This window comes from Eucalyptus grandis, chromosome 4 (genome assembly GCF_016545825.1).
Source record: "Eucalyptus grandis isolate ANBG69807.140 chromosome 4, ASM1654582v1, whole genome shotgun sequence".
In the NCBI taxonomy this organism is placed as follows: domain Eukaryota; kingdom Viridiplantae; phylum Streptophyta; class Magnoliopsida; order Myrtales; family Myrtaceae; genus Eucalyptus; species Eucalyptus grandis.
The window spans coordinates 13,657,709-13,671,475 of record NC_052615.1 but is presented as its reverse complement, the minus strand read 5'-3'; the positions used below and the strand labels follow the sequence as shown (position 1 = coordinate 13,671,475).

The following is a 13,767-nucleotide window of genomic DNA, read 5'->3' as shown; positions in this document are numbered from 1 at the left end:
GTCAGAGACCGGAGAGTTTTGAAAATCGTCATATTTATGAGTGTCAATTACATTTTTGCTTCTATTTATCATGAGAGCAACACTAATTCATCAAGGTAATCCAATCCCAAAAAATAGCATGGACCAAATGGACTTGTTCCATAGGACCATAGATAGAGAAATGCTCGTCTTCCTTGTAAAACACCAAAATGAGGCAACTTGTCTATTTTCAATGGTTTTATTTGGTTCATAAATGGGATAAAGACACAAAGAGTTTATTAATTTTGATGTAATGTACAATATAATTCTTGAACTTTTAATTGTTCAATATTATCTTTAAACTTTAGCTTAATGTATGATATCGTCCATAAAATTTTAATTTATTTAATAAAGTTCATAAACTTTTGATAAATATTCAATTTTTTTCTTAAATTATATGAAAATATTTAGTGATATCATTTTATTATTCAAGTCCAAAAATAATATTGAATATTTTCATACAAGTTAAGAAATTAAATTAAACATGTATTAAAAGGTCATGGATTTGCATTGAATAAATTGAAAGTTTATGCGCAATATTACACATTTGAATAAAGTTCATGAGTTATATTAAACAAATTAAAATTTAGGAATTACATTGCTCATAAAGCCAACATTTAAGAATTACTTACGTCATTTTCTCATCATGATTTGATATTTTATTTACTGCTTCAAATTTTTGGATAATGGCAAAGAGAGTCAAAGATGTCTTCGAGAAAAATAGTGTACGCCTCTTGTCCTCCCGACCTAATTTTCTTGCATTCACACTTAATGTGGCTCCACGTCTAATTTAAAAAAATATTTCAAATCAATTGAACCATCAACTAATCCCACTCAATCCCATCACCTAAAAAACAAAAAGAAAATAGAACTCCAATCACACGGCACCAAAGAAGACATTAAAACTGACGCCACTTCCACCGAAAGTCAACCGCACCCGCGTCAACGGCCCTCTGAAAAGTGGCCCTCATTTTCCACAACCCCAGGTTTTGTCCCACCGGGTGGGACTCCAAGAAAACAATTTTTTTTTTTATGTTATTTTATATGTTAACAGAACCGAAAAGTTAAATTTCGCATAGGACAATGTTGTACCAAATCGACCGTATTCAATACTCAACGACGGTCTTACCCAATTTTGGTCTATTCTAGTAAAAAGTCACTCATTTTTTTGAGATCGTAAGTTTGATTTATGTTTTGACCGAATCTTTCAACATTTTTGACCACATGTCTTAACTATGACGTGTTCCAATAAAAAGAGATTTCTTAAATTTTAACATATTTGTGGGATTGCAATGATAGGATTCATAATCTTACAGACATTTAAGTCACGAGTGGGTAGAATGATTTTGTCTAGAACCAAGAATATTCTATTAACATGTGTAAAAACCCTCATGTTAATGTTTAAAGGGGATTGTTAGTATTGATTGTTCTTTTCTATCTTTTTACTAATAAAAAGAAAAAAACAATCTATCATATTATTACCATACTAATTTTTATATAAAACCTTTTAAAATTGTTCTTTTTAATCTATACTAGACTATACATTTTACCGATGCAAGAGAAATTTCACTCCAATCCATGAAGTTCCATCATTATAATCAACCATTCATCTCGTGCATAAGTCGCAAGATAAGCCTTGCAATTTGATCTTGAGATCACTAATATCAACAGGGGCAGGGGTATGATCAACTCGTGCCATCCACTCTAATTCCCTCGAGTACCACACAATAGGAGATGAGACGGGGTCCATTCCGGGATGAAACGTAGTTCACCTCTTTGAATTGGGGAGGGGGGAATTCAAAGATTGAACCTGAACCTTCTTTTCCGGACCTAAAAGCGTCAATTTCACAGAAATTGTGTAATTGACCTATCGAAAAAACCAAGAATTCCCTTAAAGAATCACTGGTAGAAAGAGAAGGTGGGCAATGAAACCGCGTGGATCCCCCAGCGGGGCGACGTCGTTTTCACTGCTCCAACCTCACCGTTGTCCCCGCTCAATCAAAGAAGAACAGTGGCGATGAAAACTCTCGATAAAAAGAAGAGCGAAAGCGAGCCAGTCGGGTGCGGACGTGAAGCCCCCGCGTACTTAAATCCGCCTCAATCCCCACTCTCAGATCCGTCTCCTCCTTCTCTCCTCTCCATTTCTGCTCCCTGCTCCCTGCCCATCTTGGATTTGAATCCCCTCTCGCCTTCAAGCGCGAGCCTTTGCCGTTCTTTCGGCTCGATCGAATCCGACCCAGAAGACAGCATCCGCCGTTCGCGCTCCGGGTGCTCGAAAGATTCGATCTTGGTTGGTGGGTATCCGAGTTTCGGATCGGCGAGAGCGCAGAGAGGGGGAAGTTTTGTGGGTACTTCTTGCTTTTTCTTGGGACTTATATGGTAAGTGAAGGGCTGTGATGGCAGTGGTGGAGCAGAAGCCGAGTTCCGATCAGGGCAAGGTCTGGGGCTTCTTCAAGCTGCCGTTCCGGAGCTCGGGGGCAGCGCAGAACAGCTCGTCGTCGGCGTCCGCGGTCTCGCACCTCGGGGTCACCACCTCCCCGGCGGGCCCCAGGTCGAGGGATCGGATGGGCATCACGGGTCGAGCTCGGTGTCGTCCGTGGCGAAGTCGCTGCTCCCGACGCGGCGGAGGTTGAAGCTTGATCCGTCCACGAAGCTCTACTTCCCATGTAGGTTGATTTCGCTTCGAATTCTTGATGTGGTTTGGTCTGCTGCGCGAATTGGTGTCGATTGATTTGATCTTTTGAGGTTCGGGTCTTGATTTGTTTTTGGTGATTTCATGTTGGCGCGTGTTGTTTACAGTGAATTGAGTTTGGGAGCTCAATTGACGCGATTTCTCTCATCGGCAGTTTCAAGAGTAGTTGGGTTTTGGAAAATGACTGCTTGTTGCGGTAGACATGAGAATTAACGGTTGCCCAGAAGATCATACTTACTGATTGTGGATGAGGTGCCTTTTAAGTGTATTTATTCACTGAGTTAAAGTTTGCCTTAGGATATCTAATCGGCATTATATGCTTGTTGTGTAGTATACTACCAGCAAGCTAAGAAAATATGTCAGCCTCTTGTCTGATCCACTTGTGTTTTGTATCTTTGTTACTGAAGTACTCGAGTTACTTATAGGTCAAAGCATGATATACTTTAACTGTGTTGTATTAGGATTTCTTAGGTGTCTGTGTTGGATTTTGATGTAGCACGTGGTTAATTATGACCTAGGTATGGCTTTTTGTCAGGAGAATCAGCTAGCTTACAAGAATGCTTGCTACTTGATTCTGATTTCCCAGTTTTTTTCAGATGTTGGGGGAAACAGTTTTAGAAACACGGGCATTTCATTCTTCAAGTAGAACATCCATGTTGGCATGGCACTTTAACAACTGCGTTACTTGGGGAAACACCATTCCCAGATTGGTTATGTGAAACTCTGAAGTCCGTCCTTGATGTGACTTGGATGGTAAAGTAGCAATGCTTTGGTTTTTAGGGTGTTTCCTCTAGTCTTTTGATGTTCAATGTCCAACCAACGTAAAAAAGGAAGTGCATGAGACATCAACCTTCCTGACTTCTTCTCAGTCATGTATTGCAGCGTTTCACTTATGAATCCATCTAGCAGTTCATGACTAATAGCTTCTCTGAAATTTCTTTCTTTATTCAATCTTCGGCTCTGTGTTATTTCCAATTTGGATGCTGGAGATGTTTGATCTGTTTTAGTGTTCCATCTGTCTGAGATTACCCTCTTTATCCTGAAGTGGAGACTTCTAGAAAATTGCTCCAAAAGCAAAACAAAATTTGTTGTTCTTGTTGAGTGGCTACCTTTAATAGTTGAATTTCATATCTGTTTGAGGGTACGATAAGTTGTCTAGTGCTGGTATATGTGATCGAGCAGTAGTAACTGAAGGAGACTTTGTGGTCATGGAGAAAATTGAGATAATTGGGGCCCTGACGGTTCTCAAATTTTAGTTGAGTTATGTTGGACACCACATTCTTAGTGCCAGAGTCACTTCTTGGCTATGTTAGCATGGTAAAAGTTGCAGTGTGGGTTGATGCTGCAAAGTTTTCTTGTCATTGGGTTATCAAAGGAATATTTCCATATCATGCTGGATTTTGTCATTTTATAGCTCTGAAGCTAAATTAAACAAGTAAGGGCTGTAATGTAGATGTCAGGTCCAGTCCAATCTTGATTAGAGGTGATGTTTAGGATCATTGACAAACTGCTTTTTGCTTGGGTTAGTGTGTGTGTATGTGTAGAGAGAGATCAGCTTCATCTTGGAAGGACTTGTCATAATTTAAAGTGCTCAAATCGTTGTTCAGGTGGGCTACTATTGGATAATCTTGGCAATGGAACATGCTATAGTCCCTTATGACTTTGCTGCTTCTTATGCATGTTGAAATGACACATTACTCTGAATGTCTCGGACTATTTTGAACTTTTGCGTGCTGTTTATGCCATCTGCTGCTTTTGTTACCACCCCCTTATAATTGTCAGTTGCTGATAGGTGAAAGCTATACTGCAATCTATCAGTAAGCGCTTTGAACAGAATAAAGGCTGCTCTCTGCACTATCCATTCTTAATTGGGAAGTTCGCAGAAGAATCAATAGGGCGGCCTTGTGATTATGCAAGCTTTTTATTCATTAGCACATTTTATGGCTGTAAACACCAACATCTTAACTTGATAGTTATTACTTCACAAAAACTTGTTTTGAGGTCCCTAGGTTGTTGCTCTATATTTTAGTCAACCAAGTGAGCAGTGTCCTTCCTCTCTTTTGATCTCTTGTGACTAGTGAAACAGTTGAATGACATGCTTGACATTTCCTCGTTGGTCAGTCATTCTTCACATGTTTTTTTAACTATTATTCTGCACTTTTTGTGTAGATGAACCTGGCAAGCAAGTTAGGAGTGCCATCAAGATTAAAAACATCAGCAAATCTTTTGTGGCTTTCAAGGTTCTACTTACAGATTCTATACTATTGATGTTTGTTTGTTTCTTCATGTATATTCTCTAGTGTGTATCTATGCATGTATCTTTGTGTGTGGCCCCCGGACGTATGTGAATAAACACCACAATATGTTCTGATCTAAGAAATGTAGTGTTAGAAGCTCTTTGTATTCTTTGTGAATGCTTTTATGCATTTCTTTTTTTAATGTATTTGGATAAATATCTGTGCAAGGAACTTCAATTATTCTTTTGTTTTATTTTCCTGTAGTTTCAAACAACTGCACCTAAAAGCTGTTTCATGCGTCCTCCTGGGGCAATCCTTGCTCCTGGTGAAAGTATCATAGCAACAGGTAAGAATATGGTTATGTTGGACAAGCTGTTTCTTTTGCTTATCTGTTATATGTGCACATGTAAAGATTAGGTTCGGACAATGTTTTTCGTGTTGATCTTACATGTGTGTGGTGTTGTTTTAGTGTTCAAGTTTGTGGAGCATCCAGAGAACAATGAAAAACCGATGAATCAGAAGAGTAGGGTCAAGTTCAAGATTATGTGTCTGAAGGTGAAAGGAATGATGGAATATGTACCTGAACTGGTGGGTACAACAACTGTATTGATCATGTCCTGCCATCAAGATGGTCTTGCATGTCCTAATTTGAGATGTATACTTTCCATTCTTGATTAACTAACATAGGTGACCAATTTTTGGGTGCTGTGTCCTAGGCTTGTAGCTTTTTTTACTTGCTTGAATCTTTTTCAATCATTTCTTGTCCAGGAAATTTAGTCAAATTTCTTAAGTTAAAATGGAAGTCATCTGGCTGCCTTTGTTGAATGCGAGATTCATGATTGTTCTGAATACCAACCCTATCTATTTTCACCTAGTCTGTGCAAAGATGTGTTTAGGCTTGCTTTTGGCTTGAACATCTTACTTATGTAATTTCATGTTAACTCTCATGCAGTTTGATGAGCAGAAGGATCAAGTGGTGGTAGAGCGCATACTGCGGGTTATTTTTCTAGACCCCGAGCGTCCTTGTCCAGTATGTAGCAGTGTTTGTGCTTCTTAAATGTTGTTTTGTATGACCACCGTTTTCATGTGAATTATGTGCAATACGTTCTTGAACTCTGCCATTTTGAAGATTTGTGGACCTTTTCTTTTGGTTTATTGTTAGGCTCTAGAAAAGCTGAAGCGCCAGTTGGTTGAAGCTGATGCTGCCGTGGAGGCAAAAAAAGAAACCTCCAGAAGATGCGGGTCCAAAGATCATTGGAGAAGGGCTCGTCATTGATGAATGGGTGAGTCAATGAGGACATTCAACAAATTTCATTTCATAATATCTATTTGCTGTCTAACGGACATATATTCTCTGATGCGTGTAGAAGGAGAGAAGGGAAAGATATCTTGCGCGACAGCAGGTGGAAGGGGTGGACTCGGTGTAAGGTTTATTTACCGAGTGATTTAGTCAGAGTTGATTAAAAATTTACAGTACTTTGTTGGCTTCATTTTGGCCCGTGCCTCTTCGTTTCAAGTGTAATGTGAGAGATGTCCCCGAGGAATTGTGCAGGAAACTACAACTTCATTTGTAAAAAAAGCGCAGTTAATTTTCTGTGATTTGAGGTGCAAGATACTCGGTGCTTGTAGATAACGTGGGTTTCCTCCTTATCATACATGAAATTGTCCGTTTAGTTGGCTGAGTCTTTCGAGGCACCAATCATTCTTCATCACTAGTTGTCCCGGTCTGTCGTTATTGAACAAAGTGTTCAAAAGGTGGATAATTCTTCTCCTTGACATATTGTTATTGGCATTGCATTTGCCAGAGTTCCAATTGCTAAGCTTCTGAGTTTGTGTGGAGTGGTGAGTCGTGTGTACTGAATCTGCAGCAATTGATCAATCAAATGAAAAGGGAAAACAAGAATTAGCTCTGCTCCTCCTGTATGTAAGGAGAAATGAGTAATGGCTACCGAATGAAGTTAATGACATGATGCTTTTGGACTTCTTTTTTTGTTTTGGAGGGCATATGTTAAGACAGAATGCAGAGCTGAGGTCCTTACCCTGCCTTCTTCTGCTGTTTTGTGTCAGCACAAAGTAGGAAAAGAAATTACCAAATCCGAGCATTTACAGTAGTATATACTATAAAGTTGGATTTGGTTAGAAATTGACATGTGGCAAGCAATTTGGAATTTTATAAAAACAAATTAGAAGTTACAAGAACCTCACAAATCAATGACTCATAAGTTTTTATAAATGTTTTAACGAAATGTCTCTCTAACTCCTATGACTTTTCCACTCTTTTACATTTCTTTATGAAATTCTGTCCTTTCGTCACGCTTTTTCGCATTTCACTTTCGATTCGTAAGGAGAAATTTTCATTAGAGAAATGCCATGAAAACTTTTAACCATAAGGCCTTATAAGGATCGCCATGAAAACTCCATCTCTAAGAGGCTTTCGAAGCTTTGGCTCTAGTTCCTTATGAAAACTTAGTGCAGCAGAAAGGTAAGTAGATCGAGCACTCCGCTCCAATTCACTGTGAAGGTTGAGTGCAACGGTGAGGTGCAAGGACCGAGCGTTGCACATAGGTGGGAAGGTTGAGTGCAATGGTGAGGAGCACAGAGTGAGCATTGCATATAGGTGCGAAGGTCGAGCACTCCCCTCCAGTTCATTGCAAAATGTTAAGCGCATCCGTAAGGTGTGAAAATTGAACATTGCAGAGGGGTACCAGGGTTGAGAGCAGCAGAGAGGCGGTGAAATATTGAGTAGTATAGCATGACCATTCAAGTACTCTCGTTCTTTAGTCATAATAGGTCTCTCTTATGTGGACGAGTAGTACAAATCTCTTACTTTCAAACAAAGTGATCTCTCTCTCTCCATCTCTCGGGTTCAAGTTTAAGCAATTTTAGACAAGATGCAAGTGTCAAGCGTCTCCAACAGTATGTATTTGAAGTTTCAGCTAATCTAATATATGTTATCAATCAATGTCTAGGAATTTTTTTTTCCAGATTTTACGATTAGATCCTTCGAATGCCTTCATTGATCGTAAGTACAGTGGCCCTCTCGATCACCATGGATACGTTGGTGAACCAAAAAGGTTTTGTAGGCTGAAACCAAAGGTCGTGGCTATAGGTGTAGGTAACCACATGTTTTAGACAAAAAAAAAACAGTACAGGGTTGGAGCATTTGATGTTGATGGTAGGGGTGATCTTAGGTTCCAGACCTAGACCTTGTATCTAATTATGTTCTAACCCATTTTTGGATCCTATACCTAGCAATGTTTACATTGGACCCTGTTTTGAAACTATACTATTTTTCCTGGGGCCGGTTCTAGGATCAACCCGGTTGGTACTAAAACCTATTTTGCAATCGCTCGATATCTTATATAATTTTGAATTTTAAATTAATATGTGATAAAACAACATAATCCTCTTAATTTGTATTAAAACATTAAGTACATGTAAACAATAAGTACATGAACTTTTTGACCAAACGAAACTAAGGATTTACAAGGCTAATTATCATAAACAAACATCATGAGACGAAGCAAAAATCCTATGTGATGGATGGTGTGATTGTGAGCCAGCGATAAACAATATGACTGTGAGTCGGCAAGGGAGGAAAGTGAGCGAGGAAGAGGAACCACAAAGGAGGAGCGTCGTGCGAGAGAAAAAACATAGTTCTAAGATTAGAATCAAGGGAAAAAAAGATAGGGTTTTGGACTTTTGGGCTTACAAAATCGATTCCCAAATTGGTCCAGTCAATCCAATTTTTGGGTGGGTATTCACTTAGAATCGATTCCCAAACTAGGTCAAACCGGTTCTAAATTTTGGAAACTAGTTCATGACTCGGTTTCAATGGGAATTGGTTCCTAGATCTATTTTCCAAATGGACCAACTGGTTCCGAGTAAACTCAATCCGGTTGCACACTCCTAATTGATAGCAGCCTTGGCCATGTCTCACTCTAGAAACTAGTCATCATTGACGCCTTAGCCATGCCAAAGCCACCACCTTTGATGGTAGTCTCCACCGTGCACTGCCATTGCTAGAGTCGATAGCACCGCTTTTCTCCATAATACGGGGAAAATTGTCTAAAAAGTTTTAAACTTATTATATGCATTTCTATCAATTCAGTCATGAACCTTTCAATTTTACTAATTAAGTTTAAATATTTTCACATTTTTCCAAGTTAGTCCGTCTTGCTAATGTTAACAGAAATTGTTTACTTGAACACTAGTCATATTACATGGTATGGTCGACGCCTGATACGGACAATTATTAATCATATTGTTTTCAATTTCTGTTTCTTTTCTTTTCTTCCTTTTGCACTTTTTTTTTAAAAACTTGTGGTCATCGAGGGTTGTGGCCCTCACCCATGGCTAATTGAGATTGACTTGTGGCATGGCCTCTAAGCTCTATAACTTGAATGGTTGTGATTGCAAACATCAAGCTTAATGGCCATGGCGGTTGCCAACCTAGAGCTTGAGCTCGAGCAACCATAATAGTTGAAAGCTTGAGATTTGGAAATTATGGTGAGGGATGAGCTTGAGCAGCCATGGGCAAGGTAGCCTCACCCAAATTTGGGCAAGGGCTGTGACCATTGCTTGCGGTCGGCGAGGGCCTACATAATTTTTTAGTTTTTAAAATATTCAAATTTTTTTTTATTGATTTTTTTAAAATTATTTTCCTCATTTTACATAATGCTAGTGGGGCCGCTAAGCTGATGACCCTTGGTGGCTCATGGGAAAGGGTCATAAAGCCCTCACCGTGGCCTACGAGGTCTTGGGGGAGGGCTTACTACACACTTGCTAGTGAAGGGTTCTTAGCCCTTGCCTAGTGGCTAGCAACCTCGACAGCACATAAAAAAGAAATAAAGAAATAAAATAATAGAAAAAAATCAAAGTTTTTTTTAAAAAAATAAAAATTGTCTACGTTATGTTGATAGTCACAAAGGATTGTCATCACTAATTGGACTATTATATTAACAATTTCCTGTCAAATTAGTTAGAATTATTAAATTGATAATTCATTAAAATATTTGAGACTAAATTGACAAAATGTCAAAAACTTATTGTATAATTGAAATGTTTAAAAACTTAATTAGAAAATTATAGAAATATTTATGACTAAATTGATATAATTGAAAAGTTTAAGACTAAATAGGTCATCGTATAAAAGATATATGACTTTTTGGATAATTTTCTCCACTAGTGTCCATTCGACTAAAATGAGAGTTTGTTTATGGAGTGAGGAGTGGGGACACTTATCTCGACATGGCACACATGTTTAACTTTATTTTGGAAAGCCCAAGTTGTGATGTGCTCTTTGTTGGACAATGGCTTTTTGATGTCCCTGTTAGGATTTGTCGTACAATCACAAGAAAAAGAAAAAGAAAAAAAAAAGAGAGAGTAAAAGTAAGAAAGAGAATTTGAAATGCAAGTTTTTATCTTGGTTCACCCTTGAACTAGGGTTATATCCAGGAGGATTCCCTTAGTAACACATCTCACTTCTCTGCTCCATCCCTTCTTCAATAAAATATATATATATATATATATATATATATATATATATCTCCAAATAGAACTACCAATAGTTATTCATGAGCCAAAGTCCAAACTACCAATAAAATATGAGCTCATCCTTTAAAGTTGCAGGGGCATTGCCTCTACATAGTTAATGAGGAGTATGAACCACATCCTAACAGTTCTCAATATTAATGTCGAACTTCTACTACATATACAAAAGTGATATCAAATTAAATGTTTAATTCAATGGGTTATGCTCTGAATATTACACAGGATTTCTTTACAATGTGACCTTGATATTATCTAAATCGCCATCCTACTTAGTCACCCAAATTCCTAGAGACACTATTGCACTCTGTCCTAGGACTGCATTGTGCACCTTGTAGAAACGCCGGCATGAAATATTGATAATTAATTATTATGCGTGACTCGGGTACGTCACTATAAAAAGAATGGTGTTCCGATCGAGAGAACATGGTCTTTTGCATAGCTCTTCAATCCAAAGAAAGTAAAGAAAGCCGAATCATTTAGGCCAACATGGCTAGAATCAGCAGCACATTGACCGTGCTCTTCAACCTCTTCTTGGTGCTCTCTCTTTGCTTCCCTGTTTCCATGGCCGAAAGGATTCTGAAAAGTGGTAAGTTTTGAGTTTCCTTAACGCATAGTCTATTTCATATAATGAAAAATAAGCACCACGCATGACTCACATTCTCTCAAGCATAAACATCTCGATGTATGAACGTGATTTTCAGGATTTTCTTGGTAGACCGATCGAGTAGTCAATGTCATCCACTTGTTAGAACAAATAATTTTCTGCTAATAATTTTTTTTTCGAGGTGCTGCTTATTACTTGCCTATGATCTCGCATTTTAACTTTGGATGTTGATTGAAAATAGATGCACCGATTTCCATTGGGCTAAAATGCGAGTCGGTTTACGGAGTGAAGAGCAGAGATACTTGCCTCGCCGTGGCGAACATGTTCAGCTTGACTCCAGGAACCTTCGCCGCCTTCAATCCAAACCTCAATTGCGACAAGCTCTTCGTTGGTCAATGGCTTTGCACCAAGGCAATAGATTTGTAAAACTTCCTCTCTTTGCTTCCACGAAGTTCCGAGCTTGGAAGTACGAAGAGATTGTCGATGTGTCGATTGTCATTAATGTCATAAATAAGGAGATGAGTATTCTCCATTTCGAGAATAATGCTAATTTCGTATTGTTTTTTCATTTTGAGTTCTCAATAAATCTCTCTCTAAAAAAGAGATGAGTATTCTCCTTTCGAGAATAATGCTTATTTTATAGTGTTTTTTTCATCTTGAGTTCTCAATAAATCTCTTTTCTCTCTCTAGTATTCTGTAAGTATTCTCCAAAATACTTTCCTCAAAGTATATCTTATATATACATGGTCTAGAATTGTCTATGCTATGAATTTATCCATACATATAAACTGCTTCGTCTATTTGTTAGCCATCAAACTTACTAGCCATTGTTTCAACCTTTAAACCACATTTAATTTATACGAACCAAATTGTTGATTATGGACCCGGTTTGGTTTAAAAATGACTTGAGTTGATTTGAGGATATCTGGACCGAGCAAAGTATTTCGACATGCACATAGATACATTTTTGGACATCCTAAATCATGTGGCATATGTTCGGAATGTGGATCCAAACGAGAAGAACGGACATCCAACCAGAATGTAAAAGCCGGTTATGTTCTGGCATTTTTGACGTCCGGTCCCTCCCAGATCTGGATGTCTCACTTTAGCAGTTTTTGGCCGAGAAGATTACGTACGTCCAGTGCACTTGGGCTGAAGTCCAAACTCAGGTGGATCCCGGAATGCCCATGGGACCGAAAATAAAGCATGAGATTTGACGTATTTCGCTCACTACATTAAGCCTAACTCAAAAAGAGCTTTTGAAAGTCATCAAGAAAATCTATTGTGAGAGATTTTCTTGATTAATTCTTGTGGGGCTTATTCGATTGTAAACAGGGTTGGGAAAAAACTTGTGGGTAAATGTGATTTAGCGGTTGTAATATTCTTTTGCCCATTATAGTGGAATCATCCCGTTGATCTCTTCCAGTGAATGTAGGGGCATATCTGAATCACGTAAATCTATTGTGTTAGGTTTATTGCTTTTGCATAAATTTCTTAGTTGAATCGTTTTTTGTTTTATTTGTCCTCCAATTTTGGGTAACAAACTGGAATCAAAGCTTAGGGTTTATTGTTGATTGATTGTTTTGAGAACTTTGTCTATCTGCAATTATCATTATGGCATCTATGAAATTTGAGTTGTAGAAAATTCAAGAATGATTTTAACCCTGACACAAAAAAATGTGCGTGGGAAAACACAATTAAAATTTAGCGATGGAAGGAGATGATAATCTGTTGAAGCGGAATAAAATGCAGGGGCTTTGAAAAAGGCAAGGAGTATTGTTCTGTTGAATTTTGGGGGAAAATATTCTAATTGAACTGGCAGATGAAACTGGGAAAAACTTGAAGTATGTGTTAAAAATTGAACTTTTCTTCCCATTCAATATAGGTCAAAATCTAACATTTCTTCGCATTCAAATGGAAAATTACCTAAAAAGTCCTAAATTTATTACTCTTTTGCTAATATAATTCTAAGTTTTTTAATTGTGTCAATTGAATCCTAAATATTTTCACATTTTGCTAATTGAATCTATCTCGATCAATTTTGAATAGAAATCGCTAACGTGGATGCTTGTCATTTTACATTACACAATTAGTGTTAATGTGTACATTTTTAGTTATAGAATAATATATTTTTTGTTTTTCTATAATTTGTTTGATTTCTTTTCTTTCTTTTTCTTTCCTTTGGACTCAAGCCACAGGGGAGGGTAGCTGGCCATAGGTGAAGGCCACCTCACTAGAACTAGGCGAGGGCTGCCACGCCTTTGGTGTCTGGTGGATCACATCAAGGGTGTCATGACCTTGCCTAGTGCCGGTGAGGATCGGCTGACAACCCTCGATTTGTCTTAGGAACATGTGCAAGAGCCAGTGAAACTTTAGTCTAAAATAAATATAAGATCAAGAAATATTAAAATTATCATCTTGTATTTGCTCCAACTCAATAAGAGCGGGTGACCTTTGTGTGTATCGCTCAAATAAAAACGAGTAAGAACATCGCACGATTAAATGAAACTTCACAAAATACAAAACTCATTGTACGCGCAGCATCAAACATTGTCCCACAGAAAGTACAAGAAGAAAAAAATATACACACGTTTATGATTATACACACACTATATTACAAGTCATGTTACTAAATCTAATCCTCTTAACCAAATCTTGTTCTC

The 13,767-nt window shown here is 38.0% G+C and overlaps 1 protein-coding gene across 1 annotated transcript; it reads left to right on the top strand.

Moving 5' to 3' along the window:
• Positions 1–2,037: 2,037 nt before the first annotated feature.
• LOC104441100 (vesicle-associated protein 4-2) lies at positions 2,038–6,646 on the top strand. The gene is given in 9 exon segments (XM_010054104.3): positions 2,038–2,538; positions 2,541–2,684; positions 4,880–4,950; positions 5,212–5,293; positions 5,417–5,535; positions 5,900–5,977; positions 6,110–6,163; positions 6,165–6,230; positions 6,315–6,646. Coding segments are annotated over 9 exon segments (798 nt in total). The 5' UTR covers positions 2,038–2,414; the 3' UTR covers positions 6,375–6,646.
• Positions 6,647–13,767: the final 7,121 nt, after the last annotated feature.